The sequence below is a fragment of the Camelus dromedarius genome, chromosome 16 (assembly GCF_036321535.1).
Source record: "Camelus dromedarius isolate mCamDro1 chromosome 16, mCamDro1.pat, whole genome shotgun sequence".
Lineage (NCBI taxonomy): Eukaryota > Metazoa > Chordata > Mammalia > Artiodactyla > Camelidae > Camelus > Camelus dromedarius.
This window is the reverse complement of record NC_087451.1, coordinates 25,663,580-25,691,565: the sequence shown is the minus strand read 5'-3', so window position 1 is coordinate 25,691,565 and position 27,986 is coordinate 25,663,580. Positions and strand designations below refer to the sequence as shown.

Here is a 27,986-nt window from a genome sequence, read left to right as displayed (position 1 = left end):
GCTCGGGGCCAGCAGGCTCGTGGAGTGCATGTGGTGGGGGGCGGGCGGCTCTCTCTTGCCAGTGCTTTTACTGGTGGAAAATTAAGTAGGGTCATCGGCTGCGAGGGAAGGTGGGCAGAGCGGATGGGGGCCGAGCAGGGAGGAATCTGCCCTCTTTGTGTCTGGAGCCCGTCTTGGTCGAGGTGGGCGTGGCGTGTCCCGACCCTTTGCTGGGACAGAGAGGTGTTCCCAGTGACTGACGTTCGCTGCTGGGGCCCTGCCTCTTGGGTTCCAGGGACGTGAACAGCACCATCATGGAGCTGCTGATCATGGTGTACGCGTGTAAGACGTCCTGTGCCAAAAGCATCATCGGCGTGATCCCCTACTTCCCGTACAGCAAGCAGTGCAAGATGCGGAAGCGCGGCTCCATCGTCTCCAAGCTGCTGGCGTCGATGATGTGCAAAGCTGGTGAGGATGGCGGCTGTCGGGAGTTCAAGCTTCACCTTAGGAATTACAGAACATTGTTTTACCTAGATTAGAAGGTTGAACAGAGTAAAAACAGTGGTGTAGCTTGAAGACAGCCCATTTATGGTGAGAAGACAGTGCAGTGGGTGCTCCCCTGTCCCCAGTCCCTGAATTCCTTGTTTGAGAAGTTACATTGCGGTGACAGGTGACAGCCATACTTGAGTTGCTTCTAAGGGGGAGGCGTTTGGAACGACCTGCTCCAGCACAGCGGCTACTTTTATTCCGGCCTCTTCCTTTCCCAGGACAGAGTGGTGTAGCTTTCAAACCACACACATTGTTTTGTGTTGTGCGTTTTCAGGTGACATCCTGAGTGTCTGCCCCTTGTTTCTAAGTCTTCAGAGCTGTTCCTGCGTGTGTGCGTGCATGTGTGATTGCAGAAGGCACGAACCACAGGGCATTTGCACAGAGGAAAGAATAAAAAGTCCTCGTATCACTGTTTTAACACAGACACTTCGTGTAGAATAAGCTTTCTGCTGTAGCATTTCAGAGAAGGCAAAACCAAGACACAATTCGATAAAAAGAACCCCAGCAGCCTGGAGCACAGCCTGCTGAGAGCTCTGGAGGGCCGGGGCCGGGGGGACCCTCCGAGCCTTCCAGGAAGCTCTGCCCTTCCCTTCTGGCCTTGCTTCTGGGGGGGCCCCGAGGCTCACTTTTCCTGCTCTTTTCAGCAAGCTTTGCTTTTTAAAATATTTCCAGTTGAATTTTCCCAGTTGAATTTTCCTTGTATTTTGCGGGTGATCATTTCAAATATCTGTTAAGGAGTCAATGGGATGAAGGTTCTTCCAGGCCTGTGCAGTTTGTTCTAGTATTTGAAGGCGGTATATTTGTCTTAATACGGCTTTGTCACACCTACTGATGGAACTTCAGGGAGAGGAGGCCACTCTGATGGTCATCAGAGACGTTTCTCTGTCACTGCGATCTCGGCTGTTTTAAGACTTGAAATTGGTGTGAAAGTCACGCATCTCCGTGTAAGCAGAACCACCCAGTCTTCCCTTCTGAGGAGGGAAACCGCCTCCTTTGAGTTTCCTTTACTCCTCACACAGAAGCACTTCACTTCCGACACTTCTGCCTCCAAGTGCGTAGAGGCTTTCTGCACGGCACCAGCCGTGTGTCCTGCATCTTAACTCAGGCCTGACCCCGTCCACCCGGAGGTGGCATCAGATCCCGTGAGTTGGCCCCCCCCGGCCCCCTCAGATGCCAGTCTCAAGTCCAGGCTGGCACCATGCTCCTCACCAGTTGGCTGGCAGTCGGGGAGGGTCCCACAGCCTCCTCCTTGGGTCCCATTCATTTGCTGGAACCACTCACAGAACTCGGGGAACTGTTCCTACTGTTCGCTGGTTGGCTCAGAAACGACAGGATAAGGAATCAGACGAGCCTCCTGGGGGCGGGCAGGGTGTGGGGCGGGGCCGCCCGCCTGATCACCAGCCCGGAAGCCCCCCGTGCGCTGGGACTTCTCGGCGGCTTCCGCACGAAGGCATGGCCCTCTGTTAGCTCCACGTCCAGCCCGTGCCCTCTCTGCAGAGGGGGTGGTGGGGAGCCTGGAAGCGCCAGCCCCACCCGAGAGCCCATGCAGGGTGGCCTCGCCAGAGCAGGAGCTGCTCCCGGTGCTCTGATCGGTGCGGAGTTTACGAGACTCTCGGGGGCTGTGTGTCAGGAACCGGGTCAGAGAGCAGACGGGGACAAGAGGTGCCCCTGGCGCCCTCCCCGCCGAGGACATCCCAGGGGCTGTGGGAGCTCTGGGTCGGGAGCCGGGGCAGAGGTGAATATGTATATTTTCTGTTATAATCTCATTGTACTAAAAAAACCTCAGAAATAAAGATGGCTGAGTTTTGATGAGAGAGCGACTTTTAATAGTAATCTGTTAAATACCGTATCTTGCTCTATGTAGAACTTATTTCATACAGTGCGGCTGGCTGTGAAACCATCTGTGTCCGTGTCTGCTTTGTTTTCACAGGTCTCACTCATCTCATCACCATGGATTTGCACCAGAAGGAAATCCAGGGCTTCTTCAACATCCCTGTTGACAATTTAAGGGCGTCCCCCTTCTTACTACAGTATATTCAAGAAGAGGTGAGCTGGTCAGACTTGCTGTGACTTTTGTTTAACAGCTGTTTTAACATTGTTTAAGGTTAGCATCTCCACCTCCTTGGGCTGTCCATGAAGAAATAAAACAACGTGTTCTGCTTAAAGTACAATTTAGTTTATAAATGTAATTTGGCGTGTTTTAACAGCCTTAATCTGCAATTTGTTTCTTCTGCCAAGCTTTTAAAACTGCTTTTGTTTCTTTTGGACCTCAGGTGCCTAGAATTGGACTAGTGATTCTGACAGATAACTCACTTGTGTCACTGGTCCCTGTGTGGGCCTCTTTCGTATCCGTCTGTCTGCCTTCTCTCTCTGTCCGTCCGTCTGTGGTAGTCAGCATCCGTGACCCTGCCCCCAGCAGGACAGCAAGAATCATTGCGGTAACTTGCATTCACCCGTGTGGTCCTTCCTGTCCTGTCCCGCTGCCTCCTCCCGCCAAGGGGACCTCTGTCCTGACTGTTTCATCTTCCTCTCAGTTTCTTTTTGTCACATGTATGTGTATATGTACATGTGACAAATATATGTATTTCAAAGACAGAAACACACTATACACACACACACATATGTAAATAAGTTTAGCTTTATAAAAGGAGTCAAACCACGTGATCTGGGAGCTTTCCGCTCGCGCTGCATTAGTGAGACTCACCGTGTGTCTGTGCCGGTTCACCCGCTCTGACTGCTGAGAGACGCTCCTCGTGCAGCTGTTGTCGGGCTTGTTCTTAAGGTTTGGCTGCTGTGTGAGTGTCCTGTGCACACTCCTGAATGAGTCTCCTGTGCTACGGAAGCCACGTGCCTTGGTCGTGTACCCGGTGTGGAATCACTGGGTTTAGCATTCCCAGAGCAGCCCTGCCGGCTCCTGTCCCCACCAGCAGGGATTTCGCTGTCCAGCCAGTCCTTCTTTGCTTCGTGCTTATGTGATCGGGGTCTGGAGCTTTTGCCCGCTGCGTGGCTGCACTGCTCCCTCGTTACTTTGACGGGTGTGTCCTGACGCCTCAGGATGGTGGCCATCTCTTCACAGTGCCTCCTCTGAAAGGCGCCTGGTGCCTGTTGTGTGGTGGGTGGTGGGTGGTCTCTTCCTGAGCTGCAGGCCTTCGTTTTGGATTCTCGATTCCAGCCGTTCGTGTTTGTTTCACTCTCCCAGCTTGTTGCTGGCCTTTTTGTTTCCTTTAAGGGGGTCTTGACAAACACACTCAGATTTTTTTCATTGAGGTGAAATTGACAAAATTTTGACACAAACACATTGTAACACAGGCAAGTCTGGTATTTTGTGTATTTGCAGTGGTGTACAGATGTCCCCTCTAGTTCTGGAACTTTTCATCACAAAGAACACCTCGTACTCTTGAATAATCACCCCCCCTTCCGTGGCAACTGCTGATCTGTTTTCTTTCTCTGCGGACTTACCTGTCTTGGACGTTTTATATAAATGGAATCATGCTGTATGTAATCTTTTGTGTTTGGCTGCGTTCACTTGGCTTAGTGCCTTTAGGCCCATCAGCGCCGCCGCGCCTGTCAGGACCCTGCTCCTCCCAATGGCGGAGCAGCCCGCTGGCCACTGCCGGCCTCCGCCGCGGGGCTGGGCGCCGGGCGCCGGGCGGCCCCGCCCTCTGGCTGCTGTGAGCACTGTGTGCGGGGTTCAGAGTGGACGTATGTTTTCACTGTGGACATACTTTTCATTTCCTGAATGTGTTCTTAGGGCTGGAATTACTTGGGCATATGGCAGTTCTGTGTTTAACTTTCTGAGGAACTACTGCACTGTTTTCCAGAGGGCCTGTACCATTATATATTCCATCGAGGAGTGTATGAGATTTCTGATATCTTCACATCCTGCCAACTTTTATTTTAGGGTTTTTTTTTTTTTATTAGTATAGCCATCTTACTGGTTGTGAAGTGGTGTCTCGTGATGGTTTTGACTGAACTTCCCTAATGCTGGTGAACATCTTTTTTATGTGTGTTTTGGCCATTTGTATGTCTTCTTTGGATAAATGTCTATTCAAATCCTTTGCCCAGTTTTTAACTGAGTTATCTTTCTGTGGCGTTTGAAGTGTTCTTTATATACACTGGACAGTAGACTCTTAGAGACAGCGTGACTTGCAGATACTCTCTTCTGTCCCGTAATTTATCTTTTCACTTTGTTTATAGTGTCCTTGGAGGCACAAAGGATTTTAACTTCAGTGAAGTCCAGTTTATCTGCCTTTTCTTTTGTTGCTCATGCTTTTGCGTTCATATCTAAGAAAACATTGTCAAATCCCAGGTTCCTAAGGTTTACCTCTGTGTTTTCTCCTGAGAGTTTTGCAGCTTTGGCTCTGACATTTAAGCTGATCCACTCTGAGTTAACTTTGTACGTGAACTGAGGTAGGTGCCTGATTTCATTCTTCTGCGCGTGATTCCTAGCTTTCCCAGCACCATTGTTGAAAAGACTGTTGTTTCCCCCATTGAGTGACTTTGTCAAGAAACCCTTGACAGAAAACGACTGACCGCAGATGCAGGGACGCGCTTCTGGACTCCCCGCTCTCCTCACTGGTCTGCGTGTCTGTCTTTCATGTCAGCACCTCGCTCAGTTTGGTTACTGAAGGCTTGTAGGGAGTTTTGAAATTGGCACCTGTGAGTCCTCCAGATTTGTTCCTCTTTTTCAAGGTTGTGTTGGCTTCCAGTTTTTAAGAAGTGCCTAAGTGTGTGGTGACAGTCCTCGTGGCCATTGGTCTGCACAGGGTTCCTGAGGAAACGACAGAGGGGAGGCTCCCAGCGTACGGCTTCGGGGCCTGCAGAGACACCGTCCCCTCCCCTCGCAGCAGGGTTAAACAGGAGCTTACAGGGTGATCCTGTTTCTGGTTCTTGAGTGCTTTTCCCCTGTATCCTTCTCGGTGTCTTTATATCAGCCCCTCTCGTCACTGCAGAAATAAGATAAGCGGCAAGAGACGGAAAACCAGGGGTGCAGGCAGGGCTGTGCGGAGCCTGGTCGGCAGACTTGCACAGGCTGGGGTGTGTTTCCCCTGCGCTTGGTAAGAAGAGTAATCGTCTAAGCTGTGAAGGAGGAGGGTCAGGTTCCCAGCGGCCGTGAGGGCGGGTGCTGTGTGTGGTCATCCTGACAGCGCCGAGGGCGCCGGCTTCCCTGGGCCGGCCCAGGCCCAGGATCCAGTCTGGGTGCCGTGTAGCTGTTTTGTTCCCTCAAGGTTCGCATCAGTGGACTGCGGACCGCGGACCGCGCCGGGGAGGGTCCTGCGCTGGATCCGGCCCCGCCTGCTCTCGGCCGCGGCCCCTCTGCCGCAGCCAGCCAGCGGCTGGGCTCCGGCGGGACTGTGACACCCTCCAGCCTCTGGGCTTCTTTCTGGTTCTTCGTAACCACTTGTTCTTTCTTCGCGCGTAGACTCCCAGGCAGAAGGCAGGCCTTTTTTTTGTTTTGTTTTGTTTTGATTAAGGAGTCCTTTCTTTCAAGGTTTCCTTTTCTTTATTAACTGTTTCTTCAGTTATTTTTCCTCTTGGCTGGTTTGGGGCTGTTTGATGATGTTTGGTGCGGCAAGTACATAAAACAGTTTAGAAAGACTTCCAGCAAAAATAAGGAAAATGCTTAAATGAAAGTATTTTTTGCTACCTTAAACTTCCTCCCCGACACTGTTGGATAAATGAGGCTTTTTATGTGTATAGACGAGGCAGATGCAGAGATGTGGTTATGCCAGATACACTGACAATTGCCTTCTTTAAGATAGCAGGTCTTTTTTTGTTTGCTAACTTGATTGTTTAGTGCTCCCCATTAGTGCTAGGCGTTGTACGGGTGCTCGATGTTACTAGGTGCGTATATTAAAATTCATTGATCCAGAATAGTTGTGAGAAAAAAATCAACAGGGATATATTTGAATGAAATAATATAATTTAATGAAGTCATTAAATTTTAAGAACATAATTTGAACATATTGCCAAGATGAAATCAGAAACAACAAACTACTGCTCAGCTTAAAAGTAACTCTGCCTTCTGAACCCTCAGAAGTTGGTAACGGGTGTGGCTTTAGTCACATTCGTCACCAGCACAGACTCCAAAGTAGGCTGGCGTTTTGGTTGTTTTGCTGGGGGTTCTTAGTATCTTCATAAAACAGCACTGAGCTGATTCCTGAAACAGATCGTTTCTTCGTGCTGCTGTGACTGAGACCTGCAGCTGTCTGTCTGGAACCTGACGGCAACCCTGGATCCGGGCTGGGTGGATCTCGCCCTTGCATGTGAAATTGCGGCACCTGGGGGTCAGGAGAGGGCTCCCTGTTGGCTTTGTGGAAATGTCTTTACACCACTGTCAGTATTTGCTGCCACACAGACCTGAGCTGATTGTGATTAGCCCTACTCGAGTAGTTCCTTAAAAGAAGTCCAGGAGATTCACGCCTTGATAATATTTCTTTTTCCAAAGACAAAATTTGCTTTGAACTTTTTGTCTCCTTGGAAGATGCTGAAGTGGCCCGATGGCATCTTGCGCTGTTGGAACGCTCACTTGTGTTGGTCGTGGGGTGTTGGCGTGAGTAGCCTTGCGGAGACATGGCAGTAATCCCCAACCTCTGCTCTGTCACAGATCCCGGATTACAGGAACGCGGTGATTGTGGCCAAGTCTCCAGCCTCAGCCAAGAGGTAGGTGGGGGCCCAGGGCTGCACCCACGGCCCCAGCTCCGTGACTCCCAGATGTTCTGGACTCTGTCTCAGTGGTTCCCACGTGCTCCTTCCTTTTATTCCGTGGACTGATGGTTTAGAAGATTGTCCGCTGACTCCATTTATTAAGTGATGATTTATTTTCGTCCCCTTTATTCAGTCCCAGTCTGTGATTAACAGTCATGTTTCTCGCCCAAAGTGGTCCAGGTCTGGGGACTCCCAGCCCAGGGCTCCCTTCCCTCCCAGGCTGGCTGCCGCGTGTAGGCCCTCAGATCTGGTGTTTAAAATACCAATGAACATACTCCGAGGTCATTCACTGCCCTGTGTTCAGAAACTCTGTAATTTATTAACAGGATTGTATCCATCCAAGAGGCCACTGATTGGTATGTGTTAAAGGGTGACAGTTTACAAAACTAAAACACCCTAAGGGGTGCAGACGGGGCAGCGCTGAGAGTTACGTGTAACCGGCAGTAACTGATGGGTCAGTGGTTTGGAACTTCAGCTTGCACTTGAGCTGAAAGGACATCGCACACAGACGTGCCTCGGAGACCCTGTGCTTGGGGTCCAGACTGCTCCAGGAATGCCAGGGTCGCGGTAAAGAGGGTCTCATGGAGATTTGGTTGCCAGTGGGTGTAAAAGTTATGTTTACACTGTGCTGTAGTCTTCTAAGTATGCGGTGACATTATGTATTAAAAACAATTATACATGCCTTAGTGTAAAAGTATTTTATTGCTAAAAAGTGTTGACCATCATCAGAGCCCTCAGTGAGTCATACGTAATCTTCTTGCATCAAAGATCAGCGGCTACAGATCCCCATAAAGGATGTAATAGTAATGAAAAAGTCTGAAGTACTGAGAACTACCAAGATGTGACACAGACACCAACTGAGCAAATGCTGTTGGAAAAGTGGCGCCGAGAGACTGGCAGGGTCGCCACCAACCTTCAGCTTGTAAGAACACAGTGTCTACAGAGCGCAGTAAAGAGGTCTGCCTGCACTGATGTTGCCTGGGGACGCCACTCCGCTGCGGAGGGAAAGGTCAAAATCAAGTGTAGGATGGAGACTTTTTCCTAAGGAAAGCTCTTAAAATAACCTCCTCTAGTTGAGCTTCAGCCTCTGCTGTGGGCTGGATCGCCGCTGAGGCCGGTGGGGGGAAGACAGGCAGTTACTACCTCGGCCACGGGCGTTGGATCGGGGCGAAGGGCAGCCGGCGCGTCGTGAGCCGCCCATTTACCAGTGTCACCAGTGTCACAGATGAGCGGTTTCCACTGCAAAGCAAGACTAGCGTTTAGTGTAGCAAGTAGATGGAGTTGGCGTTCGTGGTAAGACCATGTGCTTCCGCGCCCTCGGAGCCCGCCTCCCGGTGCAGCCAGGCTGTGCCTGCCCGCGCTTCCTGCAGGAGCCCTGTCCCGCCAGTCTCGCGTCGTCCATTTGTTAAGTCGTAGTGCACCAGGGCTTGTTTGGGAATATAAACGTTTCACACAGCCTTCAACACATTTGTGCAAAGGCTGAATTTCAGTTTAGTAATTTGCTTTTCTCTGATACACACACTTGTTAAAATAAAGTTGAAAATCACATAACACGCAGTTAACCGTTTTAAAGTATGCAGTTCACTGGCGTTCAGTACGTTCGCAGTGTTGTGCAGCCACCACTTCTCTCCAGTTCCAGGACTTTCTCATCACCCCAGAAGAACACCCCATCCTTGCTGAGTGATCGCTCCCCGTTCTCTGGCAGCTGCTAATCTGCTTCTGCCTCTGAGCAGTTGCCTATTCTAGATGGTTCGTAAAAGGAATCATACACATGCGGGCTTTGTGTCTGGCTTCTTCCACTCAGCACGGTGTTTGCAGGTCCCTGGCATCGTGGCGTGGACCAGGAATCCACCGGTCTTTATGGCTGAATGATACTCCATTGTATCAGATGTTCTGCGCCTTGTTACTCCATTCGTCCATCCACGGGTGTTGGGGTTGTTTCCAGCTGCTGGCCGTGGAATAGCAGCCCTGTACATCTGTGTTGCCGTGCGTTTTCATTTCTCGCAGATGTGTGCCCCGAGGTGAAGCTGCTGGGTCATACACTGAATCTGTGTGTACTTTGAGGGACCTCTGAGCTTAACGTACCCCGACCTGAGCTGCTCTTTGCCCCCAGAAGCCTGTGGGTTGGCTGGAGCAGGGCAGTTTCTGTTGGAAGTCCCCTGGTTTGTGAGGCTGCCCATCTTGGTCCTCCGGCAGGAGGGGCTGTTTTTGGGCCCAGCTGCGAGTCTGGGGTGACGAGGCGGGAGGAAAGATGGGGGACCCACACCGCCTGTTCCTCTGGTCCCTCTCGCAGGTGAGAGGAGAAACGGCAGAGACGGAGCCAGGGTGATTCAGCCGTGTGCTGTCTCCGGGAAGGTGGTGGCCCAACTGATTACCTCTTAGAGTGTTTTCCACTCCAGTGGCTGTGGGCGAGGGCCAGCCTGCCCGTCCTCCGAGTCCTCACTCACTGCACGTGTGAGGCCACCCCTCACCGGGCGCCGTGCCAGCTGCTGGGGATAAAACTTGCGATGGCGCTTCCTTGGAGGGTGAGCAGGAAGACCGCTGGTGGCCCGTCTGCGGTAGGTTATCGGGTGGGGTGGGGGGTCCAGCCTCTGCCCGCCTCCTGTGATGGAACCCACACGAGTTACACAGCCCTGCTGTAGGGTGGGGACAGTCACTGCGAGGGGGACGGGACAGCGAGACAGTGTCGCTGCGGCTGGGCCTTCCGCTGCCCGCGTTGAGGGTGCTGTGAGAGCCCTGTGGGCAGCTGCACCTGACGTGGTGCAGTCAGCTTCATGGCTGGCTGTGTCCCCCGGCTGAGGGGCGGGCTCTTCTCTTCTGACGCCCTGATTTGCGTGTTCCTGCAGGGTTGGAGCTTGGGGTGGCACTTTCTTGCTTCGCAACATGCCATGTTTGATCTGATTGTTTCTGCTTCCTCCAAGTTTTCTTATTTGGTACCTAACCTTAGAAAACCGTCGTAGTTAATTTAAGAGACACCCTGAGGCAGCAGGTGTTACGGAAACGACAGGCCAGCCAAGAAACAAGCACCACTCGGAGGGTAGGAGCACTCAGGTTTATTACCCCGGTGGGCTCAGAGGGGCTCCTGCTCCGAAGCTCGGAGCACCTCCGAGACGTGCGCATGAGGTTTTACAGGGTTAATTACGAGCTTGGGGTGTTCGGCCAATAGGCACGGAACAGCTTTAGCAGCATCATTATCACACAAGCAGAGGCAGGGAGACAGCAGACCGACGTTCCAAGGCCAGATATGTCTCTGAAAATCCAGCTGGCTAGCAGAAAAGAACATGAGCAGGGAATCAGCAAACTGACACTCACTATCTTAGGTTTATGAGTTAGCCCAGCAGAACTCAGGTCAGTAATCCGACACTTGTTACACTTAGATTTACGAGTAGGCCCAGCCCGGCTTTTCCTTCACACAGGAAGACAGTGGAACCAGGAGTCAGGATGTGGCCTTCGGTTGGGGCTGAGCCAGTCTCTGTGAGAACCGGGGTCCACGCCTCCGTTTCCTCAGCGGTGAAACGCGGGTGACGCCGAGCTGTCGCCCTGGCAGATTTGTCACCTGCTCCGGAGAGGGTTTCCCAACCCAGACACTGCCTGGTGGAGGGGTGGTGGTTAGTGCCCCGGGCTCTGCGGCCGTGGTTGTGGGGCCCTTGGACAGTGAGCTGTTGTTTTGAAGAAAAGGGCTCATCTGAGAATATAATGTTGCTTTAAGAAGAAACAGCTTGCTGTAATGCGTTGTTTAGAATTGTTTCCTCAGCATGGCTAAGTGAATAGAAAAAGAAATCTGAGACCCTGTGTCTCGTTCTGGCCCCTGATGTGAATCAGCCGCCATCCTTGCACAGCCGGGAGCAAGGCTGAGGTGCTTTGGGGGTCCTGTGACTGTTGGTGTGTAAGGGAGTGCAGTGTGACTGTCAGAAAACAGCCTGGTTGTTTTCGGAGTCGGGAATCCGGGTTGCGTGTCCAGTCACATAAAGGCTCCAGAAGCTAGCGCTGGCGTGCAGGCAAGGGCTGCGCTCACCTGGGAAGGACTGCGTTCTTGTCAAGACGCCAGTAGAGGTGGAATAGCGTGATTCTAGGAACTGGGGATCTCTGCTGATTCCCGATGGAAAAAGGCTTTCCTGGGGGTACCTGAGCGGCCTTTGCTTCGACGGTGACCTTGTTTGCGAAGCCAGCCTTGAGTCAGGAGGAGGAGCTGGTCTCTGGGTGCCCGTCTCCATGAGGTTGAGGTTGGGGTGGGTGTTTGTCTGGGCAGGTTTTTCTGTGAGGACTTCTTTAACAACAATTTTGAATTTTTTAAAAGGATGAATTTAAAGTTATGCAAATACTACATCTTAACTCTCAGGGTATTTAGCAGTTTTAATTAAAATATTCTTCCTCTGTGACTCCCCCTTTCCTCTAAGTAAACACACACACACGGGTACATTTTCTGTATCAGATGGTGCAGTACAGTTCTGCTCCTGTGAAGTCTTACTATCTTCCTCGGAGACAATAAACTGGATTCATCGTAGGAAGGGCCAGCCCAGTATGTGTTTCTTTATGTGCATTCGAGGGCTTTTTTTTTAAATACCACAGAAGGCAGCTGTGTGCACTGCGTAGTGACATCGTGCTTTCTGCTGAGGGAGGCACAATGTAACTTTGTAAGAAAGTAATTTGAAGTAGATTTCCGGCATCAGTTTGCTGTTCTGCTCTAATTGCTGACACTGCAGACAGGGGCCCTGGTGGAGGCGAGGCCCTGCCCCGCTGGGAGCCGGACGCTGGGAGCAGGCGTGGTGTTTTCAGGCGCCCGCCTTCTTCCCGTGGCGTGAAATGCGTTGGCTGTGTCTGGTGCGGGCAGTGCTGACGGGTCAGCCTAGTGCCTCATCTGGGACCGTGGCCCTTGCTGTTGTTTATTTTCAGCTGTTCTTATAAGCTGTTAGGACCTGCTTTGAATTTCTGATTTTTGAAAACCGGCATTGGGAGACCTTGTTGGGTCGGTAAGCACTTGAACATTCACCTTGCATTAGGTCCTGGAGATGGAAGAAGAGTAAGACCCCTGCGGTGGACGTTTAGAGGGCACACGATGCTGGTTGTACGTTAACTCTTCCAGAAAATTGAAGAAGGGCGAACACTTCCCAGCTCATCTTGTGAGGCATTCGTTCCCCTGATGACAGAGCAGAGACATTACAAGAAAAGAACAACAGATCACGATTCCTCATGAACACAGATATGAAAATTCTAAGCAACATTTTAGCAAACTGAATCCAACAATACATAAAAAGGCTAGTACATCAGGACCATTGGGCATAAACTGAAAGAGAAAAACCGTATGATTATCTCAGTTGACTCAAAAAGCACTTGACAATGTCCGGTTTCTGCTCCTGGTAATAGCTTTAGGCAGCCAGGAATGGAAGGGAGCTCCCTGACCCCGAGAGTGGCACCTGTGGAACCCTCCGCTCGCATCACACTCAGCGATGGGACCGGTTGCTTCCCCCAGGATCCGGAGACCAGGTGTCTGCTTTCCTTGCTTCTGTTCAGCACTGTGCTGGAGGTTCTGGAGACTGCGATTAAGAAGGGGGGCGGGGGAAGGGATCGAGTGAGCAAAAGGAAGAAGCAAAACACTCCTAATTCGCAGCCGCGTAGGAAAACCTGCCGCCGTCTGCAGGATGCTCTTAGTGCCCGTGAGTCAGCGCGGCAGAGCTGCAGGACGTGAGGTCAGCATGCAGGAGTCAGCTATGGTTCTGTGTACTAGCAACGAGCAACTGAAATGAAAAATAAAGCCAATAACATCAAATTAAGTGGAACCCTTAGGGATAAACCAGGGAGGCTCAAGGCTTGCACACTGAAAAATACAAAACACTGCTGAGCAGAAGACCAAAATGAATGGAGAGGTGCACTGTGTTGACGGGTTGAAGGATCAGTGTTAAGATCTCCTTCCTCGCAGGAGTCTGTAGAACTCGCACTATCCCATCAGAATGTCAGCGGGCTTTTTATAGAATTTGACAAAGTGAGTCTGAAATTTAGATGAAAACACAAGAACTAGAATAGTCCCCCCCAAAAAATCCAAAAAACCAAACACCTTTGAAAAAAGAACAACTTCCAAGGAAAGCAGATGTTAAACTGGGCGTCGTCAGAATGAAACCTGCTCTTCAGAAGACGGGAGAGGAACGGGAGGAGGCCGGATGGAGAGGAGAGCCTCGTCATGCGCACCCGACGAAGGGTTCGTACTCAGGACATACGGCGAATTCTTTTAACTTAGTAGGAGAACTAACAACCCCATTTAAAAACTGGCAAAAGAGGAACAGACCCTGTTCCAGAGAATCTGTACGGGTGGCAGATAAGCACATGAAAAAGTGTCCAACAGCGTCGGTCAGGAGGGCTCCATCCATGGTGAAACCAGGGAGCCCCGGGCGCGGAGGGGCGGGGATGTGGGGCCGTGTGACAGCCACGTCGGAGGACAGCGTGGCCGTTGCTTAGCGTTAGACGTGTGCAGCCGTGTGCTCCCGCCATTCCGCTCCTAGGCCTTCACCCCAGAGAAAAGACGGCGTGAGTCCAGACGGATGTCTGCGCCCGAACGTTTGTGGCAGGTTTGTAATAACGCAGAACCAGACGCGGCTCCGTCAGCAGGTCAGTGGACGGGCGGAGAGCACCCGCACCGAGGACGCTGCTCAGCACCGATGCTCTGCTGATGACCGTGGAACGCGGGTCCGCCTCCGGCGCGTTGTGCTGAGTGGACAGAGCAAGACAGAAAGGAGCGCATGGTGCGCTCAGGATGCTGGGAAACTAGAACTGTGGCCACAGAAGGCGGGTCACCGGTAGCCGATGCTGGAAGGAGAAATCACAGAAGGGCCACAGGAAGGTCGGCAGAGACGCTGGCAGAGACAGAGCGTCGTCAGCCTGGGTGTGACGCGGTTGCGTCCCTGCCCCGGGGCTTGGGAGCCTGTGGTTTAAGCACACGCGGCCTGTTGTGTCCCGGCTGCACCTCAGGAAAACTCAGGAAGCCGGTGCCTCGCGCTTGACGAGCGTTTAGCGCCCTTGTCTCGTGTGGCGGTTCTCCCTGTTAAGTGGTGGAGGTAGAATTAGCAGTTCCGAGGGCGGACGCGGAGGCCCGGCGGCCCACCCATCAGGGGCAGGTCTGCACGCGGGCTCTCCATGCTTCGTCCTGGGTTCCAAGAGCCTGGGGTTATTTTATTCTCCTTTTTCATAAATTCTTTGGGCAACTACACTTTCTAAAAAATTCCCGTAATGTTCGTCTGGAGGCGCAGACAGAAAGCAGGTGTGTGACAGTGACCATGTCGTGCTCTCCCCCAGGGCACAGTCCTTTGCGGAGCGCTTGCGCCTGGGGATCGCGGTCATCCACGGGGAAGCGCAGGACGCCGAGTCCGACCTGGTGGACGGCCGGCACTCCCCGCCCATGGTCCGGAGCGCGGCCGCCATCCACCCCAGCCTGGAGATCCCCAGTAAGTGTGCTGCCGCCTGGCTGTCCTCTGGTTCTTTTCCCGAATGTGAAGTGCTTCCTCTCTTTTTGTTTTTTGCATTGGCAACAACTGAGTTGGTGGCCCGGTTGTGACAAGTGCACTTCTGATGTCCCTTCGAGGCCGTGGGTCTGATCCTAGCAGTCCTGGCAAGACCTGTGAGGACGCCCAGTTGAGGCCGGTTCATGGCACGTTGGGGATGTCCCTCATCCGTCCATAACATGTCCTCTAGGAGGCCTCACATAAGCAGAAAGCTTCCGGTGCCAAGGCAGCGAGGCAGCGTTTCTTCCTACGAGATACTGGGAAAGTCTGAGTGGTTCGGCAGAGGGTGGGGCTGGGCAAGAATCGGGTCAACCCAGCTCGTCGCCCGGCCCCGTGAGACCAGTGAGACTGGAAACGGGAGAATCGGAAGCGTGTGTGAGTAAGGCGGGATGCAGGCGTGTCCACCCGTCTTCTGCAGGGCCCGGAGGAAGTGTGAAGGGTGAAAGGTATGCGTGACTTTGTTTTGTGTTTGAGAAACTCCCCTCAAGCTTTAATAACATCTTTGCAGTTAAGAAAAGCCAAATACTGGCTCTGTGTGAGTCTGTGGAGAAGAGCTTTTCCTCCCCGCCTGAGGCTCGGTGCTCGGAAGCCGCAGCGAAGGCCGACAGGAGACAGACGAGCAAGGGGAGAGCCGGGTTTCAGGAGGAGGCGGGGGTGGGCTCGCGTGCCCTCTCCGCAGGGGAGGTGGGTGGAGGGCCGCGCTGCCTGCGCGTCTGGCCGCGTCTGGCCGGGTGCCCGTGCCTCGAGCTGAGCCGCTCTCCGTGCCCCTGTGGCGTGTCCTCTGGGCCCCCCAGCTGCTTGCTCTGCCTGCGAGTCTGCTCCCTGGTGAACAGGAAACCTGAGAGGAGGAAGTGGTGTCCTGGGATGGCCTGGAGGAGCCAGGCAGCAGCTGGGCCTTGGGGCTCCGGGAAAGCCGGTGGAGGGGCTTTGGACACGGCTCCTTCCGGGATGAGGCCGCGGGGCCCTGGGGGGCGGAGGTGGGGTGAGGGGCGGGTCCTGCTGGGGCGGGCGGGGTGTCCCGAGTGTGTTGAGCGTGCTGTGTTGCGGGTCGGGAGAGGGGCTGGGGGCGTCCCGGAAGGGAGAGGCTGAGGTGCCGGGGGAGCCTCGGGAGGCGGGGCAGCCTGGCCGCGGCGCCCGCCCTCCTCTGCCCGGCCTGGCTCGCGTGCTGCACTGAGCTGCCCCGTGTCTTCCGTCGCTTTTCACTGGGGCAGCCGGGGGAGGGGCACGGAGGGCATTCTTGATGTCACAGCTCGGGGGGGCGCTGCTGACCGCCCCCCCACAGGACGCCCACAGCCCAGGCTGTCAGCGGTGCCGGTGGAGCAGCCCTGACCTAGGGCAGGCCTGCCGCTTGCTGCTTCAGTGACACTGACCTTTCCTAAAAACTGAAGTGAAAGTCTCATGACAGTATTTGGACGTGTGTAGCTCCCTGGCACTGAGTGCACGCACAGCTTGTGCAGCCATCGTTTCTTGTCACTGTCAAACTTTGCATCACCCCGAAGAGCACCCCTGGCTACTGGGCAGTCGCTCCCCACGCCCCTCCCGCTAGCCCCTGCCGGCGGCGCCTGCCCCGTCCCGGGGGCTGCCGACCGCACGCTTCACTCACGCCTGTGGGCCCGGACGGGGTGTGGCCCTTCGCTGAGCACAGTGTCTGACCTTCTGCCGCATGTGCCAGGCCTCCTTCCCCTTGACGGCTGCGTGGCGCCCCCTCATGTGGCTCTCCAGCCGGTTTGCCGTTCACCGCGGGACCCAGGCTGGAGCTGGCTCCCTTCCGGCTGTGACGCCGCCGCGTGCAGTTGTGTGCGCGTCTCGGGTGGACGTGTGATTTCATTTGTCCAGGGCCTGTTCCTGGGGTTAGAATTGCTGGGTCACAGGGTAATCTTAACCTTTTGAGGTGCCACCAGACTGTCCTCCACAGCAGCTGCCCCGCTAACAGTACTGGGGTGTATACTGACAGTTACTGGGGGCGTAGGCTTTGCATGTTCTCACCACACACAGTGTGACGGACGTGTTAGCTAGTCTTGTCCTGGGGATCATCTTGTGAGACACAAGTGCACACCTTAAACTTACAAAATGCTGTCTGTCAGTGACATCTCAGTAAAGATGGGGAAAAATCGATTGGCTACGGATGATCGGGTTTATTTCTGGATTTTCAGTAAGATGGTTTTTGCTGTTTGGGGTCCCTTGCATTTTCACATGAACGTTAAGTTTATTTCTGCAAAAAAAAGCAGGTGAGGTTCCGGTAGGGGTGCATGGAGTCTCTGGACGTAGCCGCCATCCTAGCAGCATTGTCTTCCCGCCCCTAAACACAGGCCGCCTCTCCGTCCATTTCTGTGTCCTTTCATTTCTCTTACCAGTGCTTTGTCGTTTTCACTGTCCAAATCTTTCACGCCTTTGGTTAAACTTGTTCTTGGGGGGCTTTTTTGTTTTTGACGCTTTTGTAAATGAAGTTGTTTTCTTTGCTTCCTCCTCGGGGGCTTGTGGCTGGTGTGTGGGGACACCGCTGGTTTCAGCGTGTTGACCTCGTACCTGCAGCTTGGGTGAATTCACGTGTTCGCTGCGGTAGTTTTCTGTGGATTCTTAGGTATTTTCTGTGTGCAGGGTCCTTTTCCTTCTTCCTGTCCAAGCTGGATGCCTTTCTTTTCCTGGCCTGATGGCCGTGGCACAGCCAGCACAGTGCAGCAGCGGCGGTGACCGTGGGCGTCCTTGTCTTGTTCCTGACTTGAGGGGAGGAGTCCTTCCCTAAGTGTGATGTTAGCGGTGGTCTCTCACGGCAGCTGTTTATCAGGTTGTTTCTGGTTTCCTGGGTCTTTTCATCACAAGACAGTGGCCTCAAGGCCGGGGCCTGCTTTGTAACCTGGACGCCTGTGTGTGCTTTATCCTGACCAGTGCTGATTCCCAAGGAGAAGCCCCCGATCACGGTTGTCGGCGACGTGGGCGGAAGGATCGCCATCATTGTGGTACGTAGGCCCCTCGCTGTGACCCTTGTCACCTGTGCCGTTGTTCTGATGGTGCGGGGGAGGGGGAGCGGCGTGGCCAGGTGAGTACCGCTCGTTGATTAAGGAATTGCTGACGGCTTAGTTAACTGCTGTGCAGTTGTGTGTCACGACCTGGGAAGCTAGCTTGTGCTCAGAGCAGGGCGCAGGATTGATTCTGACGGTGGAGAATGCACGCCCTCTCACACGGCCCTCGGAAGGAGTCCGCGCGGTGCTGGGCGGCGTGAAGGAGGGTGAGGCGAGCGGGGTGTGGTCTCCCCCTCGGCAGGCCCGCCGCGTGGGGCGGTCTCCATCTGCCTCCATCTCTGCGATGGTGTTTCAGGAAAGCCATACGGTGGCCTGTACAGAACGCAGCCTTTTCACTTGGCGTGACCCCCTGAGGCCCACCCTCGCTGAGTGTGTGGGCAGTTCGTCCCCTGGTTCCAGAGCGGCGGTCCATGTCCCCGGGGACCACGCCTGGGGTCTGCGCTCCCCTGCTGAAGGACATCTGGGTCGTTTCCAGTGTTCTTGCTGTTAGGAGTGAGACGCTGTGCACTTCTGCGTGTGGGCTTTGTGGGAACTGAGTTTTTATCTTTCTGAGGTAAATAACCCAGAGTGCACTTGCTGGCTGTTGCGTGGTGATTGCAAGTTTAGTTTTACAAGAACTTGTCAGAATACTTCTCAGAGCGGCTGTGCCATTTGCCAGTAGCACTTTTAAAATAGTTATATGTATATGTGTTTTTTCAATCCTAGTAATATTAGTATACATTTGAAAAGAATAATGCATGTTTATAAAATAAATATATGAATATTTATTCAACTCTAGACAGTGCTTGATGTCCTAATGGACTTAAAAGAAGCTCGGTAGCCGTGGTGCAGTAGGAAGGGCTCGTGTCCCCTCCTGTGTGTCCCCGTGTCCCCTCCTGTGTGTCCCCGTGTGGCCCGTCGCCACGCGTGTGGAGATCTCGGCGACGCCAGCTGGGTGCCCTGCAGTTCCCTTCAATTCTGGCCGGAACCAGGCCTAGCACAGACCCTACAGGTTAGGTGTTCAGTCCCACAGACAGCACCACCCCCTTCTTCACTTGCCAGTCGCCAATATTGGGTCCCCAGCTGACCCACGACGTCTGTCCATCTTGACTGCAAACAGGAGGCTCCCGTGACGTCCCCAGATCTGCGCGTGGTCTGGAGCAGCTCACGGAGCTCAGGGTAGCACTTACTTCTGCTCCCTGGTTTGTTAAGGGTGTGATAAAGGGCATGGGTGCGCGCGGCGAGGTCTGGGGGCCTCCGTGGAGCTGGGCTGCGTCACCTCTCAGGGTGGACGTGCTCGCCCACCTGGACGCCCTGCACCCTGTGCTGCTGGGGTCTCGTGGAGGCCCCCTGACCAGGCAGGATGGACCGTTGACTCCATTCCCAGCCCTCTGTCCTCTCTGGAGGAGCTGTGGGCAGGGGGCTGCCAATTCCAGCTTCTCGTCACGGCCTGGTCCTCCTGGTGATGGCCCCTGTCCGGGAAGCACCCCAGAGTCACCTCATTAGAACAGGAGAGTGTCCTGGCGCTCTTGTCACGGCGTTTACAGGGCTGGGGGCCCCTGTCAGGAACCAGGGGCAGAGACCTATTAAATATTTCTTCTGTTATCTCTGAGAATCTGTGAGATTAGAAACTAGTAGGCTGAGTATTTTATTAAAAATAATAAGATTGTTTTCCCATTATAAAAATATATGTAAAAGATATATTTCTCATTTGCTGAGTGACAAAAATTTGGAAAATAAGGAAAAGTAGCAAGAAAAAGAGGAAGGAACAACCAGAGTCAAAAGCATCTTTTAACAGTTTACATTTTACATTTAGAAAAACACCACTGGGCGAATTTCTGAAACCTGGTGGGGGCATAGTTGTGGCCAGGGGGACACAGAAACTGAGACCCAGGGAGCCCCGGGTGTGGCGCCCAGACAGCCTGCAGGGACGCCCTGTGCTGTGGGCGATCCGTGCCGGGCCCGGGGACCTCACTGTCTGGACGCGTCTGCGGGGGCTGCAGACGCATGGCGGGGGGCTCGTCGGCCCCTCCTTTCTCCTCGTGGTCCAGACCCCTCCTCACAGGTGCTCACGCCCTCTGCTGGCTCTGATGGCAGGACGACATCATCGATGACGTGGACGGCTTCCTCGCGGCCGCAGAGACCCTGAAGGAGAGGGGCGCCTACAAGATCTTCGTGATGGCCACACACGGCCTGCTGTCCTCCGACGCCCCCCGGCTGATCGAGGAGTCTGCCATTGACGAGGTAACCGGGCCCGGGGTGGGGCGCAGCTGCCTGGAGCCTGCCGTCACGAGGGGTGCGCCGTTGTGCGGTTAGGAGTGGCGTCAGGTGTGGGCTGTGCGTGCGTTTTGTGGGCTGTCAGCCTGTCTTGTGCCCACGGCAGCGCGGACGGCTGTGGTAGCTCCCAGAGCGGGGCGCGTGGTCCCCGCCGCGCCGCCCGGTGCCGGGCACACGCCCTCCCTGCGCCCCGGCACAGCCCCGCGGGGACTGCGGGAGACTTCCCCGTGGGACGGCCTTGGGCCGAGCCTGCAGGGGCAGCCCTCGGCTGGCCTGGTGAGAGGCCCGGCCCCCTCCCTGGTGCGCACGCCCCAGGTGAGAAACAGGCACCCTGCCTACGCCGCCTCCAGCCCCGGGCCGGACGTGAGGCCAGCTGGGCTGCCACGCCCTGCGGTGTCCCCCCTCGTTCTGGGGGCCAGCCAGCCGAGGGGTTGATTGTATGAATCACTTTTTTATTCTCTTTCAAGAAACAGAAGTGCTGTCTCCTGGCTGTTTCTGGTATTGAATCTTAAGTTAGTCAAACTCGTGTTACTTTTCGGAGTCCCACGTTTTTACTCTTCAGCAGTCGCTCTCTCTAGCCTGGCCCTGTGGTCATCAGCTTGATGGGTCTGGGATGCTTGAGTGCAGGTAGAAAGCCAGACTTGCATGGCTCGGTCCGTCCAGCCTCGTTCCTCCGCTGGACAGCACGAACTGAAAACCAGGAGTGACATTGAGAGCACTCAGGGTGGCAAAATAGAGGCAGAACTCCTGTGTTAAATGAAGTGGGAAGACCCCAGGCCCAAGGGGGCGCTCACCCGTCTGTCCACCTGGCGCTAGGCGGGGAGCCGTGTGCGGGCGGGTCAGAACCAGCGTGCGGGGTCGGGGCGCTGCTGGAGCCCGCAGAGCTGGGTGGGCTTTGTGGGGGGGACGTACAGCAGCCAAAGCGGATGGAAGCACGTGCGAGTCTGGTGGCGGGAGCTCCTGGGGGAGGCTGCCCCGTGAAAGGGGGCTCGGTCACTGGTCACTGATAGCCATGCTGGGGCGTTGGGTCTGTAACTGATGGCTGAACGGGTTCCTATAAACCTGTAGACAAAGCACGATTGCCTGGTAGATTGTAAAGTGATAGGTGAGTAAACGTAATGGCGGGTCGACAAGGCGGGAGGAGTGGAGAACAGTAGCCAGGAGGCGGTGCGTGGGTTGAGAAATCAAGATTTCAAGTGTTTTTCTTCCTATTTTTTTTAACAGTAGTACAACGAGTTGCATGAAACGTCCAGAACAGGCGTCTGTAAGGACAGTAGATGGGAGGTCTCCAGGGGCTTGGGGAGGGCGACATAAGGAGGGACAGGGTGGGGGAAGACAGTGATCACAGCTCTGAGTGTCCCCGAAGTGTTGCCTCGTGCACCTTAAACGTGCGAATTGCACAGGATGTGGATTTACCTCAGTAACGCTGCTACTTTACAAGGTGGTTAGAGTACATGGGAAAAGGCGCGCCCCCTGACGGGTTACCTGGCGAGGACCCTGCCCCCTCCGCGGTGACTGTGTGGCGCCCTCCCCCGGGGGCACTGTCCCCGAGGCACTGCGCAGAGCCCCCTTCACGGTGACTCTCTGTGGACGTCGCCAAAGGTTCTGCGTCTGTAGGGGAGGGTGTAGCTCAGAGGGAGAGCATGTGCTTAGCACGTACGAGGTCCTGGCCTCAGTCCCCAGTCCCTCCGTTAAAGATAACAGTAATAAGTGAACCCGATCCCCCCTCAAAGCGAAGCAGAAGAGAACAAACGTCGTGTCTGAGTCCAGCGGGCAGGTCTTTTCCTTTGGGAGCTGTTCCTTTTACAGGTCGTGAGACGCATGCAGCCCTTCCTACCCTTATCTTCGCCTTCATTACCGGGAAGAGCAGACAGAAGACGGGAGGGCGCAGTGATCGCGCCGGCTGGGTTCGCGCGGCCGGCGCTGGCTCTCAGCGCCCCTGGCTGTCCGCCTCTGTTTCAGCAGTCTCATTGCGTGTGCACTTTGTAGTCTGAAGCTGTCTTGAGGCTTGTGTTGGAAATAGGGAGTATGCGTTATAAATAACAACTTAAAAATGACTCCCGCCCCCTGTGCTTTTAAAGGCTGAGTATTTTTATCTTTTTCCATTTGTAGATGTTGAAAAGCTCTTTTTCCTTTTTAAAATTTTTATCAAATCTTAATTTATTAATCAGGCACAGTAAGAGAGTACAGTAACTAATAAAATAGAACAACTATAAATGTACAGTATTCTACAAATTTTATGCCTTTTCCATCTTAGCTAAGTACTTATCACACGCTGTGGCCATAGCTTTTGCAGTTGGAGGTGTGACAGCAAAACTAGCACAATTTCTTTTTCCTTCTTCACAGTTCCACGGATGGCAGGTTCATTCTTACCATAGATCTTAGCAACCTCAACACGCAATTTTTTTCTTTTCTTAAGTTGAGAACTTTTACCTTTGTGCTTAAGAGAAGCACTTTGCAGCTTCTCTTTGGAATATCTGAATTGCCAGCATTGCCACTCTTGTGCTTTGGGGCCATTATTAAGTAAAATAAGGGTGACTTGGGCACAAACCCCGGGACCCCACAGCAGGTGATCTGATGCCCGAGAGGGCTGCAGACTGGTGGACGGCGGGAACTGCTGGACAGAGGGACAGCACGAGAGTTCATGGTGCTGCTCAGAGCAGCACAGAGTTTAAAATGTGTCAATTGTTTATTCCTAGAATTTCTATGTAATAGTTTTGGACCAAGGTTGACCATGGGAAGTGAAACCATGGATGGGGGAGGGGTGACAGTAATTCACACACTGTGTGATTCAGCCACTTAAAATACATAGTTAGTGGTTTTCAGTATTTTCCCAGAATCGTGCAGCCATTGCCACAGTCACCTTTGGGACATTTTCATCCCCTGGAAGAAGCTTCGTGCCCTTATCCGTGGGTCTCGTCTCTCCCCAGTCCGCTCTGCCTCAGGCAGCTGCTGCCCACTTTCCATCTCCATAGTAGGCTTCCCTAATCTGGCCATTTCGTGTGAGTGGACTCGTGCAGTGTGTGGCCTTTCGTGTCGGGCATGTTTCACTTAGCACCGTGTTTTGAAAGTTCGCCCATGTTGTAGTAGCTGTCAGTCCTCCGTTCCTGTTGATTGCAGAACATTTCATTGCGTGGACAGACCACATTTTGCTCTCTGTTCATAAACTGATGGAAATTTGGGTTCTTAGAACTTTCTGACTATTGTGAACAATGCTGTTATGAATGTTTACTTACACATTTTCAGATGGAGACGTTTTCATTTCTCTTGGGTGTCTGCCTAGCAGGAGAGTTGCTGGGTCACACAGAAACTCTGTTCAACCTCTTGAGGAGTCTCCAGACTGCTTTCCAATGCAGCCGAGCCAGTTTGCACTCCCACCAGCAGTGTATGAGCGTTCCAGTTTCTCTACACCCTTGCCAGCGGTTGTTCGTATCCTGTCTTTTTGCCTTTTGCTGTTATAGTGGGTGTGCGGTTCTCAAGCCTTATCCTAAGACACAGGTAGCGCTCAGATTGACTGAGAACGGTGCTGAGGGCACAGCAGACCCACGGCCCTCCTGTGAGTGACGTGACCGTGTGTCAGGTTTTCGCATCAAGCCGGGGGCTGCTTAGCTTTATGATCTCTTGGTCTTTTTCTCGATTCGCAGGTGGTGGTTACCAACACAATCCCACACGAAATCCAGAAGCTCCAGTGCCCCAAAATCAAAACTGTGGACATCAGCATGATCCTCTCAGAAGCCATCCGTCGGATTCACAATGGGGAGTCCATGTCCTACCTTTTCAGAAACATAGGTTTAGATGACTGACGGGTTCCCTTGTTAAAACTCCTGAGGGCCAAACTGGGATCTGAGAATGAGTGCCGTGAGGTGTTGCTGGCTGGGTGTGTTTCACAGGGGCCACCTGTGTCTCGTTCCTTCCTTTTTGTTCATTCCTACAGAGACAGACCAACTTCTTACGTCTGCGTGGGTGTTTGTGAATCTGGGGGGCAATTTTTATAACAGAAAAACTGTATTGTCCTCTTAAATACGTTAAGACCTGGTTGTGTTCAGTTTAACTATTTAAAAAATAACTGGGAATAAGATTTTTAAGCTCACAAACAGCCTTTTTCCAAAGTTGCTTGAGCCCAAGTGCTTAAAAAAGTTAATAAAATAAAATGATCTACTAATGATACCACAGTTGAGAAGCGAAAAAGATTCTCCTGTCAACTCCAGTAAACTTCCAGAAGTGCTTTTATAGACAAGCTTATGGAATATGTGACGGTTATTTATTTTCTGCAACAAAAGAAGGAATAAAAACTTACCGTGTTTGTGTGTGGTTTTTTTTAAATTTTGTGTTTTGGCAGTTGTTTTATAACTGAAATAAAATGGAAGCTGAATGTGAGTGCTGTGGATGTCGAGGTGTATGGCCGCTTGTGGGGCTGTCTGCAGCTCCGGGTGGCACGGCAGCCTTCGGGGTGTGATGTTCCCTGTTCTGTCTGTCCAGGGCCCTGCACGTTGATGCATAGTCACTTGACTGCAGCAGCAGAGGAGTTGGAACGCCAGCTGTGAGCTGAGGGGGCAGGTCAGGAGCTGGTGTGCGCTGCCGTCGCATCTGGGCGTGGCTTTGTTCTGCTGCTTGTTTGGCAGCACAGTCATTCTCGGAACAGAAGGAACCACTGCATGCTCTGGCAGATGCTTGGGGGGTGGTTACAGAGGGCAAGCGATGCGACCTTTCTCTGTGTCAGGCACCGAGTATTGTCTGTCTTAGAGCTCAGAACTCAAGACGGTACGTCAGAGTTTACCAGGCTGTGACACACTGGGGTCCCATGAGCTATGCCATGAGGTCGTGTAATGGCAGTCCCCTCCAGGTCATCAGGAGAAAATTAAGACTTTGTTACAAAGAAAAGATGACTTTTTCTTCCAGAAAACCTTAAGCCTTTGCTTTCTGCCTGTTTCTGTTAGAATCTGGAATAAAATAGCAGTTGATTTAGCACAAAATTAAGATTAGTAACCTACTGTTTGCCACTTCCGAGAGCAGCCTGACTCTTTGGGGCCTTGCCCTGGAGCAGGCCTGGGGCCCCGTGTGTGCAGAGGCACTGAGGCCTGCACTCCCAGCGTCTGTCCCAGCTGTTGGATGGTCTCCTGAGCATCCCCTCTGCGCTCATGCCACCCAGCAGTGCCCAGCCCTGTCCTGACACAGTGTCAACTGCGCTCCCCACGGTGGTCGCGCTCCTACCCACGCACGCTGATGTTAGGGTCTCATCAAAGTAAAACTCTGTGGTGTTAACATGGCACATTAACTCCTGCTTAGAACTGTGGCTCGAAGGACTTGATTTTATCTAGCTTGGAACTCTCTGTGGCAGAGAAGGACAGTTGTTGAAAAGTTGAATATATCGACCCTTGCTGCTTGGGGCAAACAATAAAACCGGAAAGCTTGGGAGGAAAGGCTGGAGAATGAAACTTTGGGAGAAAGCAGCTCTGAAAAGCTCCCACACTTTCCTGGGCACCTAGAAGGCCATGTGATTGCACGGGGTTGAATGCACGCTCAGAAGATACCTGGGAAAGCTGTACCTCTGGCCGGCCTTGAGGTTCTGTGCAAGCAAGGAATGAGTGAGGTTCTGTGCAGCCCAAGGCAGGGTTGTACACTGGCTGGCTGAGTGTTGAATGCATGCCCCAGGCTCTCAGCTCATCTGCAGACTGGAAGAGTTTCTCTCTCTCTCTCTCTCTTTTTTTTTTTTTTTTTTGTTTGTTTTTGTTTGTTTGTTTCAGGGTTTTGAGGAAGTGTGTGATGACTCGCTGGCTGACCACTAAGCTGACTGAACAGAGACTGCGGTTGCCACAAACAACAAAGAGTGCAGACTACAAGATCAGCTGAGAAAAGCCACTGCACAAATGAACCGTGTAGAGAGAAGAGAATCTGGTCTCCAGACTTCTGCGTTATCATAGGAAAATACCAGTTTTCAACAACAAAAAAATTTTGAGGCATGTAAAGAAACAAGAAGGTTGGGCCCGCATGCAGGGAAAAAAGTTATTAGTAGAAACTGTCCTTGAGGAAGCCCAGCCTTTAGACTTACTAGATGCAGACTTCAAATCAACCGTTTTAAACACGCTCAAGGAGCTAAAGGAAGCCATGGGAGCGACGTCTCACCAGATAGAGAATATCAGTGACGGGACAGAAATAATAAAAATGAGCCAAACAGGATTTGAGGAAGATGGAGCAGGAGGCACCCAGAGTCTGTCTCCACCTAGACTTGCAGTGGGAATTCCACCTGGTGATTTGGGAACTCCAGAGTCCATTGAAGGTTTGCAACTTCTAGGGGGAGGATTGGACAGTAAGTTGCAGTTAATTTTGCTCAAATCCAGCTCTTAGTGCAGTTACAGATACCCCGCCCCGCTCCCAGCCCTGCGGCAGGCAACTGTGCACGTGCTCCTGGAGCAGTCCGCGCAGGCTGTGGGAGCCAGGGTGGGCGAAAAGTCCCCCTTCCCCAAATAGCGGTATCTGCGCTCTGATGGCTGATTGCCGCCTCTGATCACAGAGGTGCAGAGAGGCTGGAGGCCATTGCTGCTTCACCTTCCTCGTTGTTGCAGGCTCCTCCCCCTCCAGCTGAAGAGTGAACACGTACGTCCTCATTCTGTGAGGCCAGCGTTACCCTAATACAAAAACCAGATAAAGACGTAAGAAAGTAACACCAAAGTCCAATATCTTGTGAGCATGGGTGCAGAAACCCTCAGCAAAGTATTAGCAAATCGGTTTCAACAGCGTATAAACCAAGTGGGTTTATCTCAGATGAGCAAGGCTGTCTCAGCATTTGAAAATCAACTTATGTAATCCATCTCATCAGCAGGCTTTAAAAAATAAGTTACATGATTATATCAATCGATACAGGAAAAGCATCTAAATCCAGTGTCCATTCATGATAAAAATTGAGTAAAATAGGAATAAAGGGGGAACTTCCTCATCGTGATAAAGAATATCTACAAACAGCCTGCAGTGAACATCATACTTAGTGGTGAGGAACTGGAAGTTTTCCCACTAAGATCAGGAATAAGGCAAGGGTGGCCCTTCTGATCACTGTTTCGACATTGTACTGGAAACCCAAGCTAATGCGGTAAGACAAGAAAAGGACTTAAAGGGTATACAAATTGGAAGGAAGAAATAAAACTGCCTTTGTTCTCAGGTGATATTATCATCTATGTAGAAAATTTGAAAAAATTAACAACCACCCGTCTCCCCAGAACTAATAAGTGATTATAGCAAGACTGCAGGATACAAAGTCAGTTGCTTTCCTGTGTATCAGCAGTGAGCACATGGAATTTGAAAATAAAATACCATTTACATTAGCACCACAAAAATAACATACGTAGATGAAAATCTAGCAAAATATGTGTAAAATCTGTATAAGAAAAACTATAAAACTGATCAAAGAAATCAAAGAACTAAATAGATGGAGAGAGAGTCCATGTTCATGGAGAGCAAGACTCATTATTGCCAAGATGTCACTTCTTCCCAACTTTAGCTAAAGATTCAGTGCAATCTCAATCAAAATCCCACCAAGTTATTCTGTGGATTTTGAAAAGCTGACTCCAAAGATTCGATGGAGAAGGAAAAGACCCAGAATAGCCAATACAAGGCAGAAGGAGAAGAACAAAGTTGGAGTGGAGTACCTCACTTCAAGACAACGCTGAAGCTACCGTTACCAAGTTGAACGAGTAGACAGGTAGACCAGCTGAACAGAATAGAGATTGCAGAAACAGACCCGCACAAATGCAGCCAACCAGTCTGACCAAGGAGCAAAAGCAATACAATGAACCAAAGAGTTTTCAGCAGCGTTTGAATCACTGGACAGTCACATAAAAAAAAACGTAGACTTCAATGTAAAAGTCAAAACCATGTAACTCTTAGAAGATAACGTAGGAGAAAACCTAGGTGACCTTGGTATGGCAGTTACTTTTTAGTTATGATACCAGGGGGATAATCCATGAAAGAAATCATTGATAAACTGGAATTG

The 27,986-nt window shown here is 52.4% G+C and overlaps 1 protein-coding gene across 3 annotated transcripts in view; it reads left to right on the top strand.

Annotated features, from left to right (window-relative positions):
* Positions 1 to 24,325, top strand: part of PRPSAP2 (phosphoribosyl pyrophosphate synthetase associated protein 2) — a 34,148-nt gene extending 9,823 nt beyond the window's left edge. For all 3 annotated transcript variants that reach the window (XM_031467495.2, XM_031467498.2, XM_031467496.2), the window contains 7 exons: positions 275 to 447; positions 2,459 to 2,574; positions 7,136 to 7,191; positions 14,521 to 14,669; positions 17,613 to 17,683; positions 19,823 to 19,969; positions 23,647 to 24,325. In XM_031467495.2, the coding sequence (XP_031323355.1) occupies positions 275 to 447; positions 2,459 to 2,574; positions 7,136 to 7,191; positions 14,521 to 14,669; positions 17,613 to 17,683; positions 19,823 to 19,969; positions 23,647 to 23,805 (871 nt within the window). In that variant the 3' untranslated portion in view covers positions 23,806 to 24,325. The remainder of the gene's footprint in view (positions 1 to 274; positions 448 to 2,458; positions 2,575 to 7,135; positions 7,192 to 14,520; positions 14,670 to 17,612; positions 17,684 to 19,822; positions 19,970 to 23,646) is intronic.
* Positions 24,326 to 27,986: the final 3,661 nt, after the last annotated feature.